The sequence below is a fragment of the Leguminivora glycinivorella genome, chromosome 22 (assembly GCF_023078275.1).
Source record: "Leguminivora glycinivorella isolate SPB_JAAS2020 chromosome 22, LegGlyc_1.1, whole genome shotgun sequence".
In the NCBI taxonomy this organism is placed as follows: Eukaryota; Metazoa; Arthropoda; class Insecta; order Lepidoptera; family Tortricidae; genus Leguminivora; species Leguminivora glycinivorella.
The window spans coordinates 3,786,190-3,806,218 of NC_062992.1; the positions used below are offsets into that span (position 1 = coordinate 3,786,190).

The following is a 20,029-nucleotide window of genomic DNA, read 5'->3' on the forward strand; positions in this document are numbered from 1 at the left end:
CCATGTCAAAATGACAAGCAGTAAGAGATTTCTTACAATCCGATTTATAACGTCACTATGACATAGTTCTACTAGGGTTCCAATTGGTTCACTGTCCATACATATAAACTCATGCCTGTATTCCTAAACGGAGTAGGCAGAGTACAAGAAACTGCTCAAGTTTCAATACCATTTAGGGGATTGAAGAAAACGAAATTGTGATATTGCAGTGTCAGGTTGCCAACCCATAGACCACAACATAATGGAACCCATGTCCCAAAGTCGACTTCTACGACAACTACGGAAGGAAAGGGGAGGTGAAATTCTTAACCCGACCCAATGTACTCATAGGTATATTATTTGATATCACTTAAAAATAAGCTAATTGGTACACTATACGATTCGTAATTTAATTTTAACTTTAGTAGTAAACTTATTTTGTAGCGAATGTTTTGCGAGATTAATTTTCCGGGAGTGTACTGTATATGGGTTTGAGTATAATATATAAAAATGTAGGTACACAAGCGACTTAGTAGTTATACTTATAACACTTATTTATTGCATTACAGACCCTGACATATAATTTACTAAGTTACTACATAGTTTTGGTTTTGATTAAGAAAAACGCATATATATCTAAAACCGGCCAAGAGCGTGTCGGGCCACGCTCAGTGTAGGGTTCCGTAGTTTTCCTTATTTTTCTCAAAAACTACTAAACCTATCAAGTTCAAAACAATTTTCCTAGAAAGTTTTTATAAAGTTCTACTATTGTGATTTTTTTCATAATTTTTAAATATATGGTCCAAAAGTTAGAGGGGGGGGGGGCGCACTTTTTTTCCTTTAGGAGCGATTATTTCCGAAAATATTAATATTATCAAAAAACGATCTTAGTAAACCCTTATTCATTTTTAAATACCTATATCCAACAATATATCACACGTTGGGGTTGGAATTAAAAAAAATATCAGCCCCCACTTTACATGTAGGGGGGGTACCCTAATAAAACATTTTTTTCCATTTTTTATTTTTGCACTTTGTTGGCGTGATTGATATACATATTAGTACCAAATTTCAGCTTTCTAGTGCTAACGGTTACTGAGATTATCCGCGGACGGACGGACGGACGGACGGACGGACGGACAGACAGACATGGCGAAATTATAAGGGTTCCTAGTTGACTACGGAACCCAAAAAATTGAGGGAATACTGGCAGGCAAGCAAGTACCTAAATGATAAAACATCAAGCCGTCCCTATCACACTATTTGTAAGTGCGATAGGGACGGCCAGATGTTTTATCATTAAAGTGATATGTAAGTTGCGGAAACTTTCCAAAGAAATCTTAAATTTCTTGAAAAATTCACGAAACGTTCACGAAAAATAAAGGGAATTCAAATTTATGAAATGGAAAGTTTCCATCCATACAATTGTCCATAAAAAGCATGGAAAGTTTCCGAAATTTTCCTATGTGAAAATTTCAGAATTTTGGAAACTTTCTATCGGCACATCTGTAATCATTATCATTTATCGCGCGACGATACTTGCCTGATTTGAGTCGGGTTTATATATAGATCCCGCTATTATTTTACCCACTTTCCCCAAACTCGGTGAACTAGCGAAAATATTTCACACGAAAACTTTAAGAGCGCCCCAAACGAATTCTCAAAGTTGTGCAAATATTCAATGGGCACATTCCCAGCCTGCAATAAAATAACACAGCATTAATCTGCCGGATCAAAGCCGCCGCCAAGTGGTAAAATAGCCTGTTGTGTTATTAACAACGGTAGAGGGCGCTGGAAGAGACAGCTTAGTTTTTTTAATAAAAAAAATGTGTTTCATTCGGTGGCAAAGTTTGTTAAACCTTTGCGCATTGAAACCCTCGCAATTCTCAAGATTCCACCTTTCGAACCACTTGCTACGCTCGCGGTTCAATATTAGAATCTTTCGCTTGCTCGGGTATCAATACTGTCGTTACGTGCGGTTAAACAAGAACGCCCGCTTGTAAAACGAATAACTATTTTGGTAATATATTTATTTTACATTTTTTATTTATTTGGTGAAAAGTACAGTAAAATGTTACAATCGCTGAAAACACCAGGTTACAGTTACGATAGTACTCTTTATTATATAATACTGTGAAATAAAACTATGGAAACGGATTAAATCGCGTATAATGAATTTAAAATACATCCCGACGTTTCGAACTCTTTACAGCGTTCGTGGTCAACGGGTGACTGAGGAAAAATTAAAATGTGCAAAAGCTACCCACTTACAAGAAATATTAACGAACCATGACCACAAATAATATAGATTTCTAAGGCAGGTTCACACACTATTAATAAAGCCAGTTATACAATATTCAAAAAATTTTACCATTACTCTGTTAAAAAATAATTAACCAATTAATCTACACAAAATTGACAAAGAAACAAACTGCAAATGTCCAACACCATACAACACAAATGCCTCACAGCCTTCGTCGTGCTTGTTCCATTATCAGATGTACTACTGGATCCCAAGCCGGTGGTAAAGTAAAGCCATCCTCTCTATTAAAGTTTGGATATTTCTTGATCTCAATGGCCTCTCGCAACATTCTGGGTATATATCGCTTCTCCTTAGCGAGAACCAGAGGCTTGTCAAACTTTATAGCATGATTGACTTTATCCATGACATGTTCAGAGACTGCAGACCTTTGCCGACGGTGCTTGACATCCGCTATGTGTTCCTTCACCCGTGTGGAAATGCTTCGTTTCGTCTGTCCCACATATGACAGCCCGCACTCACAGTCTAGCCTGTACACTCCCGCGCTTTGTAGAGGAGTTTGACATTTCACAGGCCTCAGGAATTGGGACATCTTCTTCATAGGCTTGAAATAAGTTTTAATAGAAGCCCGTTTCAAGATGTGGCTGATCCTATCTGTGACCCCTCTAACAAAAGGGGAGAATTGCAGGCCGGCGCTCGACTGTAGGGATCTTCAAACATCATTCATTCATGTTCATTTTTTTGTGGCAATGGGGTCTCCGGTGTCTCCAGTAGTCGCCGACATCTTCATGGAGGACTTTGAGGAGAGAGCGCTCTCATTGGCTGCCGTCCAGCCGAAGATATTTAAAAGATACGTAGATGACACTTTTACTATACTTCCTAAAAGTAATGTTTCAACTTTCTTAGACCATTTAAATTCTATCCATAGTAAAATACAATTTACTATGGAATTGGAGAAAGACTGTTCTCTTCCCTTCTTGGATGTTCTCATTTTGAGGAATCCTGATAATAGCTTAGGTCGCACTGTGTATAGAAAACCTACTCATACTGATAGGTACTTAAATGGCAAATCCCACCACCATCCCAGTCAACTAGCTACTGTAGGCAAATCTTTGTTTCAGAGAGCCCAAAGGATATGTGACGACCAACATTTGACCGCGGAGCTTCGACATGCCAGGCAGGCGCTGTTGGCGAACGAGCTCAAGATACCGCGTGTCAAGCAGAAGGCCCGTTTGAAGATCCCTACAGTCGAGCGCCGGCCTGCAATTCTCCCCTTTGTTAGAGGGGTCACAGATAGGATCAGCCACATCTTGAAACGGGCTTCTATTAAAACTTATTTCAAGCCTATGAAGAAGATGTCCCAATTCCTGAGGCCTGTGAAATGTCAAACTCCTCTACAAAGCGCGGGAGTGTACAGGCTAGACTGTGAGTGCGGGCTGTCATATGTGGGACAGACGAAACGAAGCATTTCCACACGGGTGAAGGAACACATAGCGGATGTCAAGCACCGTCGGCAAAGGTCTGCAGTCTCTGAACATGTCATGGATAAAGTCAATCATGCTATAAAGTTTGACAAGCCTCTGGTTCTCACTAAGGAGAAGCGATATATACCCAGAATGTTGCGAGAGGCCATTGAGATCAAGAAATATCCAAACTTTAATAGAGAGGATGGCTTTACTTTACCACCGGCTTGGGATCCAGTAGTACATCTGATAATGGAACAAGCACGACGAAGGCTGTGAGGCATTTGTGTTGTATGGTGTTGGACATTTGCAGTTTGTTTCTTTGTCGATTTTGTGTAGATTAATTGGTTAATTATTTTTTAACAGAGTAATGGTAAAATTTTTTGAATATTGTATAACTGGCTTTATTAATAGTGTGTGAACCTGCCTTAGAAATCTATATTATTTGTGGTCATGGTTCGTTAATATTTCTTGTAAGTGGGTAGCTTTTGCACATTTTAATTTTTCCTCAGTCACCCGTTGACCACGAACGCTGTAAAGAGTTCGAAACGTCGGGATGTATTTTAAATTCATTATACGCGATTTAATCCGTTTCCATAGTTTTATTTCATGAGTAACTATCGCGGTAACCGAAGACAATATTATATAATACTGTGGTTACATAAAGAAGAATCAATTAAAGTGCCCAGTTTTTTTTTATACATTTGCAGTTTTTACAAATATTTGATTTATATTAATTGCTCTCATGTTTATTAGCGATATTTATTTGATAGAACAAAAACACTAGATGCTAATCCCATATAACCATAATCGGTCGCCGTTCCTACGCAAATCGTCCTATTTTGTGTACACACAGGTCTTCGGGTCTCAATGCTTAGTCGCAGTACGGTCGACGTTTAGTCGAGGCGACCCAAATGGGGACGATTGGTAACAGGCACAAATGGTCACAGAAGTGACAGAAGTGTGCACTACGCGTGCACACATTGTTACCGTTTGGCGACTACTTTCCCAAAATCATTCGTTCATTTCATTCTTTTCAAATGGCGACTGTCAGAGACGTCAAAGTAAAAAAGAAATAAAATCATTTGACATTAAAATGTAATGGCGTAAGAATTTGTTAAAGATAAATATTGTTTGCATTTGTAATATAATGTGGGCTAATTACCATGGCCAATTAAATTGCTCGAGTGATTTCATAAAATAAGTCTAAATTTATCAACGCGCCATCAATTTACCTCAGTTTAACCAGTAATAATATTATTGACTACTCGGTGTTTGCGTAGTTTGGTGAAGTTTTAGTGCTCCGGTGCATATACTATACTGAAATAATAAAAATAATGCCTAGAAAACCAATAAAGTTGTTAAAATATGGATTAAGACTGGGTAATATTCCATGTAAAAAACAGTCGCCAAACGGTCACCAAACGGTCAACAAACGGTCGCAAAATGGTCGCAGCGTACACGCGTGACCGAAAGCAGTGAATATTTATTGGATTTACAAAATGGCTTCTTGTATTCATTTTTTTCAGGTATCCTCAAACTTTATAAACAATTAAATATGCCGTCGTACTCAGTTGTCCTCACTAAAGAAGATTAAAAAAAAATTGTAACGTGCGTACCGAGCTGCTGGGTTGTAAAGGATCGGGGATCATATTATTATGGTCTTCTATAGAGCAACTAGTATTTTGCGGCATTTCACAATTGACACTTGTTGAAGTAGTCGTCATTAATATTACTATCAACATTAATTTCAGCGATCTGTACTTCTTTTGTCAAGATTTTTGTAGAGATAAGTGTCCACAAATTTGTAATGTTAAAGAGACATAAATAAAACGTAGTAGAGTAAATAATGTGTTTTTTTTTTGTAACCCAAACAAAATACTTGTAGATACGAGTGCGGAAAAGAGGAAAATCGATACGAGTAGCGATAAATTAATACACGAACGAAGGGAGTGTTTTAAATCGACACGAGTTGTGAATGTCCTTTTCGCACGAGTATCGTACGACGATTTTCAGTACCTAAATCTAAGCTAAGAGTTTCGACCAGACAAGAAATGAATCATTGCTTGATTTGCTCGCACTACTGCGTTAAAAATCTGTACTGAAAAAACTATCATTGCGCAACAGAAATTCTATTAATATCACAGTAAATACTCTATTTCATTTGATACCTACTTTTATTGTGTAAAGCAACACTACACATCATTTTTATCAATAAGAATTAAAAATTATATATTTAATACATTAAGTAACTATAAAGTGCTTATCTATTTGTATAATCATTCTGCACTTTTCTTAACTTTCCCACATTTCTATAAAATGTCGAAGAGTGCTTAAATGGTCGTCGTTGTTTATTATTATTTAATTCGCTCATATTTAAATGATTCAAAGCAACCAGTCCACAACTTCACAAGACAGTTTGAGAAACCTTCGTATTTCAGATTGTCATTTGCGGTTACAGTGGTTTAGGAGCAGTTCGGTAATCAGACCTACACATGTGTGTACAAATTCTGTCAATGTCACTGTCAGAAACCGTTCTGACAGTGACAATGACAGCTACAAATTCGTCCACTTGTTGTTACCGTTATGTGTGCATACGTCGACTAATAAAGTGTCGTTAAAAATCGTTCTGACAGTGACATTGACAGCCACAGATTCGTACACATTTTGTTACCGTAACAAGTGCACACGCCGACTACATTTTGTTATTGTATCAATATCAATACGGTCGCATTGTTTGCACGACGTTACCAAGCGTTATGTCACATTTGACAGTTAGTTACTGATTTGAAGATTTTGCGACCGAAATGGTTGTATGGGATGTTAACTAGACAGAGATGATCAAAATAATGAGAAATAATGCTCTTAAACTATTGTCACATCACAAAATATCATTTTTATATTCATTTTGATACCCTACGAGCATTATTTCTTAATTGTATTTTACCTTCATAAAAATTATAAACATAAATGCGTATTCACATTATCCGATCCAATATCGGATGTAGGACCGATATTCTATATTAAAGGCTCCATCTTCGACATTTGAGTTTGAAATTATTCCTCTATGGTACATTTCGACTCTCAAAATTTCATACTTTTGTAAGTAAAGCTGAGTTTAGACAAGCAAGTTATTGCTGCAAGTTTGGAGACAGAAGTATATGCAAGAAAGAGATGCAGATATTTGCCACTCACTCTTACCTGCTCAGCTCACACAATCTTATACTCAGCTTAAGAATGAGCTTGCATTATGCGTTCATGTTCGTTAGCACTATTAAACAAAATGTCATGCTTATACTAAATATAAGAAAAAACAGAAAAACGATAGGCCATCTTATAACTAAACTTAAGTCGGATAGCTAGCTTATTATCTAGCATAGATAAATCAGGACCATCCACTGTGCCAAATAAGGGTTACCCATTAGCGATTCCACAGTTTTTATAAAACTATTAATTACCTTATAAGTATAGTAGGCCAGTTCTAGGCAAGAATAGCCTAGGTACACTAGGTTTTAAAGCAGTTAGGTCGCTTTAAGGCCTAGGTCTCAGTATAAGAATGAGCTCAGGCCCCGTTGGCCAGCCGAATGGCATTTCTGCGAAACGAAACGCCATCGAAACGCCGCAGAAATGTAGTCTGGCTCTGTCGCGCCAATACGCAAGAGCGATAGAGATAGATAGCAAGGAAAGAGATATTATCGTGAGCGTTTGTACATTCGGCTACGCACACAGGTCTACATTCCTCGGACCACACGTAGTAGTTAGCTAGCTATAAAAAACCGGCCAAGAGCGTGTCGGGCCACGCTCAGTGTAGGTTTCCGTAGTTTTTCGTATTTTTCTCAAAAACTACTGAACCTATCAAGTTCAAAACAATTTTCCTAGAAAGTCTTTATAAAGTTCTACTTTTGTGATTTTTTTCATATTTTTTAAACGTATGGTTCAAAAGTTAAAGGGCACAGTTTTTTTCCTTTAGAGGCGATTATTTCCGAAAATATTAATAATATCAAAAAACTATTTTAGTAAACCATTATTCATTTTTAAATACCTATCCAACAATATATCACACGTTGGGGTTGGAATGAAAAAAAAAATCAGTCCCCACTTTACATGTAGGGGGGGGGGGGTACCCTAACAAAACATTGGCGTGATTGATATAAATGATATACATATTGGTACCAAATTTCAGCTTTCTAGTGCTAACGGTTACTGAGATTATCCGCGGACGGACGGACGGACGGACGGACAGACAGACATGGCGAAACTATAAGGGTTCCTAGTTGACTACGGAACCCTAAAAAGGCTTTGTCATAGTTTATATTTATTATATTGCGTGCGAGTTGAGTCGACAAACGTAGACGATTAATCATAATTTATTACGGATGATTGTAACTAATATTTATCTAAGATGCATCCTATCATAACGAGAACACAAACACACTTACAGTCAACCAATTGGAACCCTAGGCCACTCTTCAACCATGTCAAAATGACAAGCAGTAAGAGATTTATTACAACCTTGATTTATAACGTCACTGTGACATAGTTCAACAGTGGCCAAGGGTTCCAATTGGTTCACTCACAGATGTCATATATACCATAGATCAAGCAAACGTATCTACTTAGCGTGTCAAATGAACTCAGTGAAATCCACTGAGTTGTCCGTCTTTACTCGCAGCTTGCAGCTTTCGGGCGTCAAGTTGAAGTCAATCAAAACATAAAAAATGCCTCGTTACGTGATATTCAATTGCAACAACACAAAAATTATAAATCAAGAGCCTGAGACATATTTAAAATTAAAGGCAAGAATCAACTTCAGTACAAAATTTGACACGCTCGGCCCCTATACAAATATATGAATTTGTTTCTTCTATCTAAATTAAGTTCTGTGGGTTCACTGTACCTACGGTGTAGTCTACATATTTAAAAAACCTCATTCTCAAACTTCAAAATACAGTCAAAAAAAGTTCATTGATTTAAGTAATGTGTGACCAGTGTCCCGGTCTCATACTTAATCAGATCAATATGAAATTATAACCTAACCACAAAATTAAAATTTTGAAAAAACCCCCGACCGCGACATAGTAGACCGATTTTCATGAAACATGGCTAAGAACACTCCCGACTAACTCAGTTTTCATACAAAAAAAAATTAAATCTAAATCGGTTCATCCGTTCGGGAGATACGATGCCACAGACAGACACATACACAGACAGACAGACAAACAGACAGACAGACACGTCAAACTTATAACACCCCGTCGTTTTTGCGTCGGGGGTTAAAAATTTGCTAAATTGTATGCAATTCCGTGCATTCTGAATCCACAATTATTAGCTCCGATTGATCTGATTCACTCTGTAACGCCAGCCTAATACGTATACATTTTAAGGATACTGTAGCCCTAACAATAAAAAGTACCTTAAACGCGCTGGAAAATCTCAATGGCCGACAAAAAGCCCATCCGTTCTCTCTACATCCCTGTCTCAGTGCCCGAGAAAAAAGGGGGGGAGGGTCGATCCCACAGGGGGGCCGCAATGGACTGAAGGAGCCCCAATCAATCTTACAAGTCGCGACGAAGGGGGCGCCACTTTCGGGGGCCCTTGCCCTCTTACGGACGGACCGGCTGACCCTCAGGGCGGACGGGCTAAAAGGACGGTACTAACTTTTGTGGATTTTGCGCGGAAAATGCAAGTTGGGGTATTACAAAGAGTTTCTTTACGGTTTAGTGTAAGATTGTGTGTGTGTTCTTTAATTGTATTATTGACTAAGTTAAAAAAAACTTTTAACATCTAAATAACTTCATGAGACGTTAGGATCTTTGGCCATTTCATCCGAAATTATTTTTATTAGGTACCTACACATGTTCTATTAAGTTTAATTTATTTATATATTATGGAATATGCCTTTTAATAAGAAATCTATTGCTGACGTATTTTTGTTAAACTAATCTTGATAATTATTTCGTAAAATATTTATATTTGGTCATGGTTTTTCCGATCCATTATACCTAATCTAATACTATGTAGTTCCACAAAAATAAGTAAACAGTATATTTCTTATTAAAGTGTAATCCAGAGTACACCTCAGATACGATATTTTGTGTAAATAAGGAGAGATAAAAATCATACAAATCATGTCGGACAAAATATATAAAAGATGCAAAAGTCTCATGAAGTTCTTTAGCTAATAAACAGAAAATTCGCAAATAAAAACTTTCTCAATCGCTTAGAAAACCTACATAATGATCCCCTAACTCCTATCGCCATGTTAACACCATCGCTCCATTATAATGCTCAGCATCATTAAAACCCGCAAAAACCCGTCATCAGAAACTCAGCAGCGGCCTTCTGCGCGACGCCCCTTTTTTGTGTCTTGTCTAATACCGTGACGCCCCCCTTGATGAAAGGGGGCCCCCCTCGGAGAAAAATGAGTTAGAAAAGATGCGGTGTGCGATTATGGCGTGACGCTCTGGTCCTTTGTGTGGGACAGTCGTCTGAAACACGGGTCGAGTTGAGCCTCGGGCGAGCAGGTATCGCTAAGTCAGACTGGCAGGGGTAGGTAGCTGTGTGTTGGAAAATAGTTAATGCTAAATGTGCTTATCATAAGGCAAAAATGCCTACATGGTAACATATTTCTATCCGATTTATTATATATTATTTTCAGTACAGATGGTGTTTTTTTTACGCGCTAGTTCGAGAAGTGGTTCATTATATTATGTCAGGTCGAAACTTCGGAGGCTCATCTGTACTGAAAAACGTCATACGATACACGTGCGAAAAGGAAATTCGTAACTCGTGTCGATTTAAAACACTCCCTTCGGTCGTGTTTTAATTTATCGCCACTCGTTTCGAACTTCCTTTTTTACGCACTTGTATCGTAATGTACTATTTCAGTACAGATGGTGTTTTTTTTACGCACTAGAGCGAGAAGTGGTTCATTATTATGTCAGGTCACATCAGAGGGCCACCTGTACTGAAAAACGTCGTACGTACGTCGTACGTGTTTTAATTTATCGCCGCTCGTTTCGAACTTCCTTTTTTCGCACTTGTATCGTCGCACTATTTTCTTCTACCAAATTATCTGGTACTTTACCATATTTCGTACACTGCATAACTTATTTATGCAGTGTAAAAACACAAAAAAAAAACAAACAAAATTAGCAAAAGCGGTCCACCCGTTCACGCGTGATGACCAACCAAGGAAAATAGGAGAAAATATAAAAATGAATCTCTTTTTACTTACTTACTGAATACCTACTTTTAACACAAGCCGGATTGAGAACATGAGGGCAAATGTCACACCTCTGGAATTGCTGGTGTTCATAGACTACTGAGACTACGTACTTTCAGAGGGGCGTGTGCTTGTCACAGACGTAGTAAAACAAGACTGTCTTCTGTGACCACGGCCTGTGCAATTTGGTCAAAATGTCGGAAAAAGAGGTAAAAATAATGTAATGACACTAATGACTTGAATAAAAATAAAAGTACCCGGGCATATACAGAATTTGGGACCCCCCTATTAGCGTAAGTTGTTAACAAAAATTAACTCACTGTCAGTTTTGTAACGATGATTAAGCATGAAATTTCAATAAAATTTAGACATACTTTATGCTTAATTGTCGTCACAAAAACTGACAGCGAGTAAATTTTTGTTAACGCTAAATTAGGGGGACCCAAATTCTGAAAATGCTTACCCGGGCGGCTGACCTAACTAAGCTATATCAATTTTTCACCCCCGAAAACCCCCACACAACAAATTTCAGCGAAATCGTTAGAGCAGTTTCCTAGATCGCCGGTATATATAAATAAATAAATATACAAGAATTGTTAGTTTAAAGGTACTAGCATTGATACTTTCATACTAATATTATAAATGGGAAAGTGTGTGTGTCTGTTTGTTTGTCCGTCTTTCACGGTAAAACGGAGCTACGAAGTGCAGTGATTTTTTAAGTGGAGATAGTTGGTATGGAGAGTGACATAGGCTACTTTTTATCTCTTTCTACCCCCCATTTCCCTTAAATGGGGAGTGGGGTGGAAGTTTGTATAGAGCATTCCACAATTTTCAAATTTAACACGAGCGAAACCGCGGGAAAAGCTAGTATTATATATTTTGTGGTATTAGATAAATGCTACATAGATAAAGAGTGATCCCGGTAGCGAAAAGACCCCCATGTCATGCGGACGCGTGGGCGGCACATCCGGGGTGTAATGAATGGAACTACTTCCATCCTACCCTGTGTCCCTTGGAGAAACCAAGGCACAGTATAAGGACGACTCAGTAGTTACTCTTCGACACCGGCGACGCGAAAATTACTATAAATGTAGTCGATACCATCATAAGTAAGATGTCATTATTTAATACTTAACTTTAAGACGATACGGTAGGGGTCAATTCTCCATACAAACGCTCTCGACTATTTCCTCCCTGGTTTTTGAAGATAGAGCAATGATTTTTTTAACACAGATTGTTATTATTTTTATCTGTGTCGGACCGTTTTGATTTTTTTGATATTTTGCTTTTTAAAGATTCTAGAGCCAATCAAAAATTTCCAAAAACGGCCTTTTTCATTGTGGCGCAAAAAAGGTGTGATACTCAAGATTGGTAACAATTAACCAAAAAAGCTAAACGGTCCGACATAGATTATTTCATTGTTAATCAGATTCTCAAATTTCGTTCCGATTGATTAAGTTTTGAAGGAGGAAAGAGTCGAGAGCGGAACCTCGATTTAAAGATTTTTTTGAAATATCTTTTGACTGAGTTGTTCTTAATGGACAATTTTTTTTCGATAAATCTAGTTAATAACACTTGTAAATTTAACTCAAAATTCCCAAGTTGAAAGGGGGGCTCCTTTCCATTTTAGCATTTTCGCTACCGTATGCTCTTAAGTATTAGTATAATAATACCACATTTTATCAGTCAGAAAACAAAAAAAATATCATTATGCTTATTATTCTTATCCACGTTTATCCAAATCCGCTTGCATGTGTTGCGTACGTACACGACGCGCTTGTGTGCACCGCGCGGCGTACTTTTGTTAGAAGAGTTATTACTGGTTTATACTGTGTCCAAGGGACACAGGGTAGGACAGTAACACTGCTTATACCAAAGAGGATTACTGTCAAAGTAAATTGTGTAACAGTGGCGTAGCGTCGATACAACTGGATTCCCAAAGGGTTCCCTAAAATTCTCCAGTCCCTGTAGAAGTCCATACAAAACAGATCCCAAAAACCCCTCCGGCTTTACCAATGAACATTTTCACGCCACGCCACATAGTCAAAGTCAAATTACATTATGTATGTTATTTTTATCTCTTCCGTAATATTTTTGTCTGATTACTCCTTCTAAATACCTGGTACTTTTATATGTGTATTTATTTATATATTTATGCATATACTTAGTTATTTATCTATGTGTATGTATGTTTATTTATTTTATATTTTTAGTCTGTACGCGTATTGTGCAATAAGTGTATCTCTTCACCTACTGACATAATGTAAACTTATCAATTTCCGCTACCTTAAGGTCGTCTGGAAGAAATCGCTCGATAAGACCGCCTGTTGTTTACCTTTGTTTTTGTTTCGATCAAAGTTTTGCAATAAAGTGTATTTGTTGTATTGTATTATAAATAGCCGAAAGAAATTACTTCTACACTACTATAATAGGACTCCAGATCCAAGTTTCAGAAAAATTTAAATTTTGAAAAAAAAAAAACCGACAAGAACCGATTTACATTTTTACGACGCCACAGACAGACACGTCAAACTTATAACACCCCGTCGTTTCTGCGTCGGGGGTTGAAATAGAGTTTTTTTTTTTTAACTCACTATTTGCTGAACCACCATTAAATGGGTAACCCTGCAAAAAGTTGAATCTGAAACTAACACACAACTCCGTATCAGATCGGAGTTTCAAAATCATAACCCTTGCCACAAAGGGCGGATTGGGCCCTGCTCCCTCAAAGGCGCGCTTGCGGGCCCGGGCCTTATTCTACAAGCTTAAATGATAATTTAAGCATGATTTTTTTAAATCGACATTAGAAGTCCTATGTTGAACGGTTGATTAAAAAAAAGTAAAAGTAAAAATATTTTTTTAACCAAGAGACTTCGTAAAAATACCAAATATCAAATATTGTATCAAGTCTTGAATTATTGATTCGATCAAGTACAAACAACTTAAACTATTGCTAATCATGATAGTTGGTTTTTAACTACATTGAGACTATAGCCCGTGCCGTGGAGACGGGAGTTAGCCGCCGTGAATAATAGAAACAAAGGCATTTGTTTAACAAATTACGGCAAAAGCCAAAAAACCATCTCAGATGATTAGCTAAACTAACTTATGGTTCCTTTTTCCTGTGTACATAACACAGCAAAAGGGAGTGTACAAGTTTCTATTGGGTCGACAACGCGCATGTGACACTCCTTTAGTTGCAGGCGTCCATAGTTTACGGTGACTGCTTACCATTAGGCGGACCGTATGCTTGCTTGCCACCGGCGTAGTATAAAAAAAATGGTACGTTCATTTCTTTCTTTCTTTTTTATGCGATAGAGCGAACGAGTAGAATTTATTTCTCTTTTACGTGTGTCTGGTAAGCATGTCGAATAACCCCCCGACTACCACCGCAGTTTTATGCCGCCTTAGTTGGCAGAAGTTTAAGCTAGGGTTAAATGCGGTCGAACCCGCAAAATTTATATTTGTTTAGAGAAAAAGGTCTGCTCGTGTAACGCATGCCGGGTTACACGGGTGCCGTATCACGAAACGGGATTTTACACTTCAATACGCCCGGGCCCAAATTTCGGCGTCAACGAACAGATAGTCATTAATTCACTCAACGTTCACAAATTATTAATTACACGTGGAGTGTTGGCAGAAATATTGAGGAACCAAATACAGATGGATTTGCTGACACAAATTATAGCATAGACAATATAACTATCCTAACAGCTAAAGACAATACAACCCCTAACAAATAAGTTTTTTGCAAAAAAAAAAACATTTTGGCACAAGCTTTTACCGACTGTACCTTTCTTTCAACAGTCATCTACTGCTCTCCAAGACGTTTCTAGAGAAACCCCTTACTGGACGGAGATACGACGTTTCATGACAGAGTTCCTATGACCAAGTTTCTGCTCCATCATCAGATCAGCTCCATGATACCATAATGTTGCATTGTCACGTGATTTACATGTGTGCAAAATTTCAGCCCAATCGGAAACCGGGAAGTGGGTCAAATTTAGCTTCTACGTTTTGACGCGCACTAACATACTAACAATGCACAATGCAAGTTGAATAAAAGCTTGTAATAAAGCCTAAGAAAAACGTAGCTGAGAACCATAAAGAACAATGTATGCGTTTAGATGGCGTCACACTTTTTGTTGAAACTCGGTTAGATGGCGCTTTTTACATCGTGGCTAACAGCCTATCAATTTTTATCAATGTCCAAGATGGGATCCAAATGTACCCACAAACATTTAGGGGAATTGCTGCCCTAATTCAGCGCAGGATCTCTAAGAGGAGTATCGTACATGCACATAATTGTTGAACCGCATTTTGACTTGATCCTTTTAGGTCTCTCAAAGCATAAAAGTCATACTTTAATCAAACATAAATAAGTAACAGTAAATCATGCACCTTACCTTATTCTCCATATCCATTCGTTCTTGATACGCCATACTCCGCATATGCTTCAGATACGCCGTCGTGATAGGCACGCTGTAATCCACCTCCTCCCCCCCAAAATACACCCCCCCATCCGGCCTCCATGGCTTAGGAAACCGTCCGAAAGAATTGGAATACTCTAAACTCGAAGGCAATAGCTTCTTTCTGGGAGGCGATAAAGACTTAGGAGGGTCTTTCGACGTCAAATTGGCTACGTCCAGCGGATTGTACTTCTTCTTTTTATCATCAGTCTTTTCTTCTTTAATTTTTACGATCTCTTTGTTATCTTCTTCTTTAGGGGTTACGCTAGGAATAGGGCTGTCGCTTTTGACATCTTCTACGTCGATCAGACTGTTCTCATCTTTGTCAATCTCAGGATCCGTTCTGACGGGTTCCTCTTCTCTAAACGGCGGTTCGATAGGAGAACTTCTGAATAAAGTATTCGAGTCAAAACCGTTTTTCTTCGACGTAAGCTCTATGTAAGTGGGTTCCGGGTCTTCCGAATCTGTCGCTTTCGGGCTTTCTACTTTTTTGAGCGGCTGAAGGTCGGTGTAGTCGAATTTTGGTTCATAAGGGTAGTTTGAGTGTGCGGCGTCTATCTCTGACTCCCAGTTTCTGGAGTAGTCAGTGGGGCAGGGTAAGAAGGGGAGGTAGGGAGGGTGGCGCGTGGGGGAGGGAGAGGGGGTGGGGAGCGGCGGGGGGGAGGCGCTGCGTGGGCGCCGCGCGCACTCGGCGCAGCCGGTCAGGAAGCGCGTGACAGCTTCTCGTGGTAGGAAGGCGTACGTCTCCGTTATCTGTGGGCGAAAATGTTCACAATTAACGCACAAAAATAATTTACTGACTAGTTGGAGTGCCTGCCAAAGATTTCTTTCGCTCTCATGACGAAAACCTAATGTGTTCGTCTATGTATCTTAAATCTTTAATCACACATATTTATGAACAAGAGCAAAAATCTTAAGTAATCTGTATCAAGAAAAAATTATTTAAACCAATAAACTAAAGCAAAATAGATATTCTAAGAGCACAATTCTTGCTGATACTTTACAAACATAGGCTAGGCCTCTCTTCTAGTACGCCATTTATCCCGGTCCTGAGCTAGTCTCATTCAGTTGTGACCCGCAATTTTGCGAATGTCGTCCACCCAACGAGCTAACGGATGCTAAGCGCTTCTTACATATATACATATATATATATAGGTTGTCTGGTAGAGATCGCTTTTAAGCGATAAGACCGCCTGTTGTTACCTAGTTTTAATCGTTTTATTAATGTAATCTCGTTTTAATAAGTGGTGCACAATAAAGTATATATTATTATTATTATTATTATACATAATAATCACGCCTGTATCCCATAAAGGGGTAGGCAGAGCACATGAACTACTAAGCTACTCTTGGCAAAAAGAGGTTGAAAGGAATCCAAATTGTGACATTGCAGTGACAGGTTGTCAGCCTCTCGCCAACGCCACAATTTAACCCATATCCCACAGTCGACTTCTAGGACACCCACGGGAAGAAAGGGGGTGGTGAAATTCTTAACCCGTCACCACACGAGGATTCTTACAGCTTGGAATAATTCTTCTATAAATGTATTCAGCTATTTACCAGATAAATCGTAATGAACTGTCATCAAACCCCTGACCGTCCCTTTTCGGTGACATTGTTTACTAGGGAGTGCTGTTTACAAAGAAGCCGAACGGTGCCGGAAGCGTCCACAATCAATCGTCCCCAGTCGGGAGGTAATGATTATCTGGGCCGCGTATAGGGTTGTAAATAGAAAAAAAAACCAAATGTTTTTTTTTCAGAATTATGAAAAAAAACATGAAAAATAAATTTATAGTTTAAAAAACTCTAGAAAAACACGCTTTTATAAATGCACGTAAAAGCCAAAAATAAATTATGGATCGTTCAAGTTGTCTCTATTGCTGGGATGAAGAGTAAACTATGTGCTTTTAATTATAATATTTGATTGTAAAAGCGTGGGGCGCTGCAGTCGTGCTGCAAGTCCAGTTAGCGCGCCAATCTGTGTAAACTGCTTCTCGTAATATAGCTTAACTTGATTTCTCAGCAAGTTATACAAAAAGTTTTTCCCGTTACAGCGCCCCACGCTTTTACAATCAAATATTATAATTAAAAGCACATAGTTTACTCTTCATCCCAGCAATAGAGACAACTTGAACGATCCATAATTTATTTTTGGCTTTTACGTGCATTTATAAAAGCGTGTTTTTCTAGAGTTTTTTAAACTATAAATTTATTTTATACTTTTTAGTCGTTAATAATAAAATATATTTAAAATTCAAACAAAAATATTTTTTCAAGTAGGCGAATTTCGCAAGCCATTTGTGGCTTAACACGTATTGTTATTTAATAATAATTAAATACCACCTGATGTATAGGTACCAAGTTTATCGCAATAAAGTCATTCATTGATTCATTGAATTTAATTTTTATTTCAATTTATTTATTTAAACTTTACTGCACAGTAAAAATATACAGTTATAAAAGGCGGACTTAATGCTACATGGCATTCTTTACCAGTCAACCTTTAGGCCAAACAGAGAAGACCAAAAAGCCGCCTCCGCCAGTGTGTCTGTATTGCATAGTGTTTTACCTGTCAGCTTAGAACAATCTAGCTCTCCTATGTGGAGAGCACTGAGTGATTTTACTCTACTCAGGGCCACATGCAATGCACCTGTCCAACCGCAAAAGTACGGGACCCTAAATACACCACTGCGTAGTGCCTTGCATCTAGTGCACGGTAGATGCCCAACTTGAAATCACTAGGAGCCAAGAGCCAACTAGTGCCGGCCAGTGCCAGCCTGTGCAATCGATTAGAGTTGTGTGGGTTGATTGAGCGAATTTGAGTTTCTGCAGATTTGGGAAGAAAACTTAGCATGTAGGGAAAAAATCGCGAGCGCGAGCGTAGCGACCGCAAAATTGTTTTTCGTAGTGCTGCGCTAATTTGAAGATTAATGCAATACAGAACTTAAGGATTTCATCTTACAGAGTAGGAAGGAGACAAAAGGTTGAATTTTCTCAGTCCCTCTCTAGTATATTTACGTGGGGTTGAACCTGGATATGGAACGTGGACGCGACAGTTTGCTAAGCAACTAAAAGACTGATAGTGGCTCTGGGATCTGTAGATCTTCGCGACGTGCTTAGCAGTGGCGTGGCGTGAAATTTTTCGTTGATAAAGCCACCCCTCCGGCCCCCACCTTATTTTCGCTCTTAAGGGTCGCAAGAAAACCCACACCCACCTTTTTTATATACTACGTTGATCTTTCTTATTTTGTGGGGGCTTCGCCCCCCAGCCCCCCTTTACTTGCTCTTAAGGGTCACCAGAAAACCCAAAACCAACTTATTTTAAACACTACCTTGATATAAAATTTTTTTATGGCTTCGAGAGAGACAAGAGAACCATAACCCAACTTATCTTAAATACTACGTTGATCTTTCTTTCATGCGAGCCCCCCTTTGTTTGCTCTTAAAGGTCACAAGAAAACGCTAACCCAACTTGTTTTAAATACTACGTTAATCTTTCTTTTATGCGGGGGGCTTCGCCCCCCGAGCCCCCCTTTTCGTTGCTCTTAAGGGTAACAAGAAAACCCTAACCCAACTTATTTTAAATACAACGTTTATCTTTCTTTTATGCGGGGGCCTTCGCCCCCCGAGCCCCCCTTTGTTTGCTCTTAAAGGTCACAAGAAAACGCTAACCAAACTTTTTTTAAATACAACGTTGATCTTTCTTTTATGCGGAGGGCTTCGCCCCCCGAGCCCCCTTTGTTTGCTCTTAAAGGTCACAAGAAAACGCTAACCCAACTTTTTTTAAATACTACGTTAATCTTTCTTTTATGCGGGAGGCTTCGCCCCCCGAGCCCCCCTTTTCGTTACTCTTAAGGGTAACAAGAAAACCCTAACCCAACTTATTTTAAAAACAACGTTTATCTTTCTTTTATGCGGGGGGCTTCGCCCCCCGAGCCCCCCCTTTGTTTGCTCTTAAAGGTCACAAGAAAACGCTAACCCAACTTATTTTAAATACTACGTTAATCTTTCTTTTATGCGGGGGCTTCGCCCCCGAGCCCCCCTTTTCGTTACTCTTAAGGGTAACAAGAAAACCCTAACCCAACTTATTTTAGATACAACGTTTATCTTTCTTTTATGCGGGGGCTTCGCCCCCCGAGCCCCCCTTTGTTTGCTCTTAAAGGTCACAAGAAAACGCTTACCCAACTTATCTTAAATACTACGTTGATCTTTCTTTCATGCGGGGGCTTCGCCCCCCGAGCCCCCCTTTGTTTGCTCTTAAAAGTCACAAGAAAACCCTAACCCAACTTATTTTAAATACTACGTTGATCTTTCTTTTATGCGGGGGGCTTCGCCCCCGAGCCCCCCTTTTCGTTACTCTTAAAGGTCACAAGAAAACCCTAAACCAACTTATTTTAAATACAACGTTGATCTTTCTTTCATGCGGGGGGCTTCGCCCTCCGAGCCCCCCTTTGTTTGCTCTTAAAGGTCACAAGAAAACGCTAACCCAACTTATTTTAAATACTACGTTAATCTTTCTTTTATGCGGGGGCTTCGCCCCCGAGCCCCCTTTTCGTTACTCTTAAGGGTAACAAGAAAACCCTAACCCAACTTATTTTAAATACAACGTTTATCTTTCTTTTAAGCGGGGGCT

The 20,029-nt window shown here is 38.8% G+C and overlaps 1 protein-coding gene across 2 annotated transcripts in view; it reads right to left on the bottom strand.

Moving 5' to 3' along the window:
• Positions 1–20,029, bottom strand: part of LOC125237702 (nucleolar protein 4) — a 297,005-nt gene that overhangs the window by 154,759 nt on the left and 122,217 nt on the right. For both annotated transcript variants that reach the window (XM_048144860.1, XM_048144859.1), the window contains exon 4: positions 15,334–16,149. In XM_048144860.1, coding sequence (XP_048000817.1) covers positions 15,334–16,149 — 816 coding nt within the window. The remainder of the gene's footprint in view (positions 1–15,333; positions 16,150–20,029) is intronic.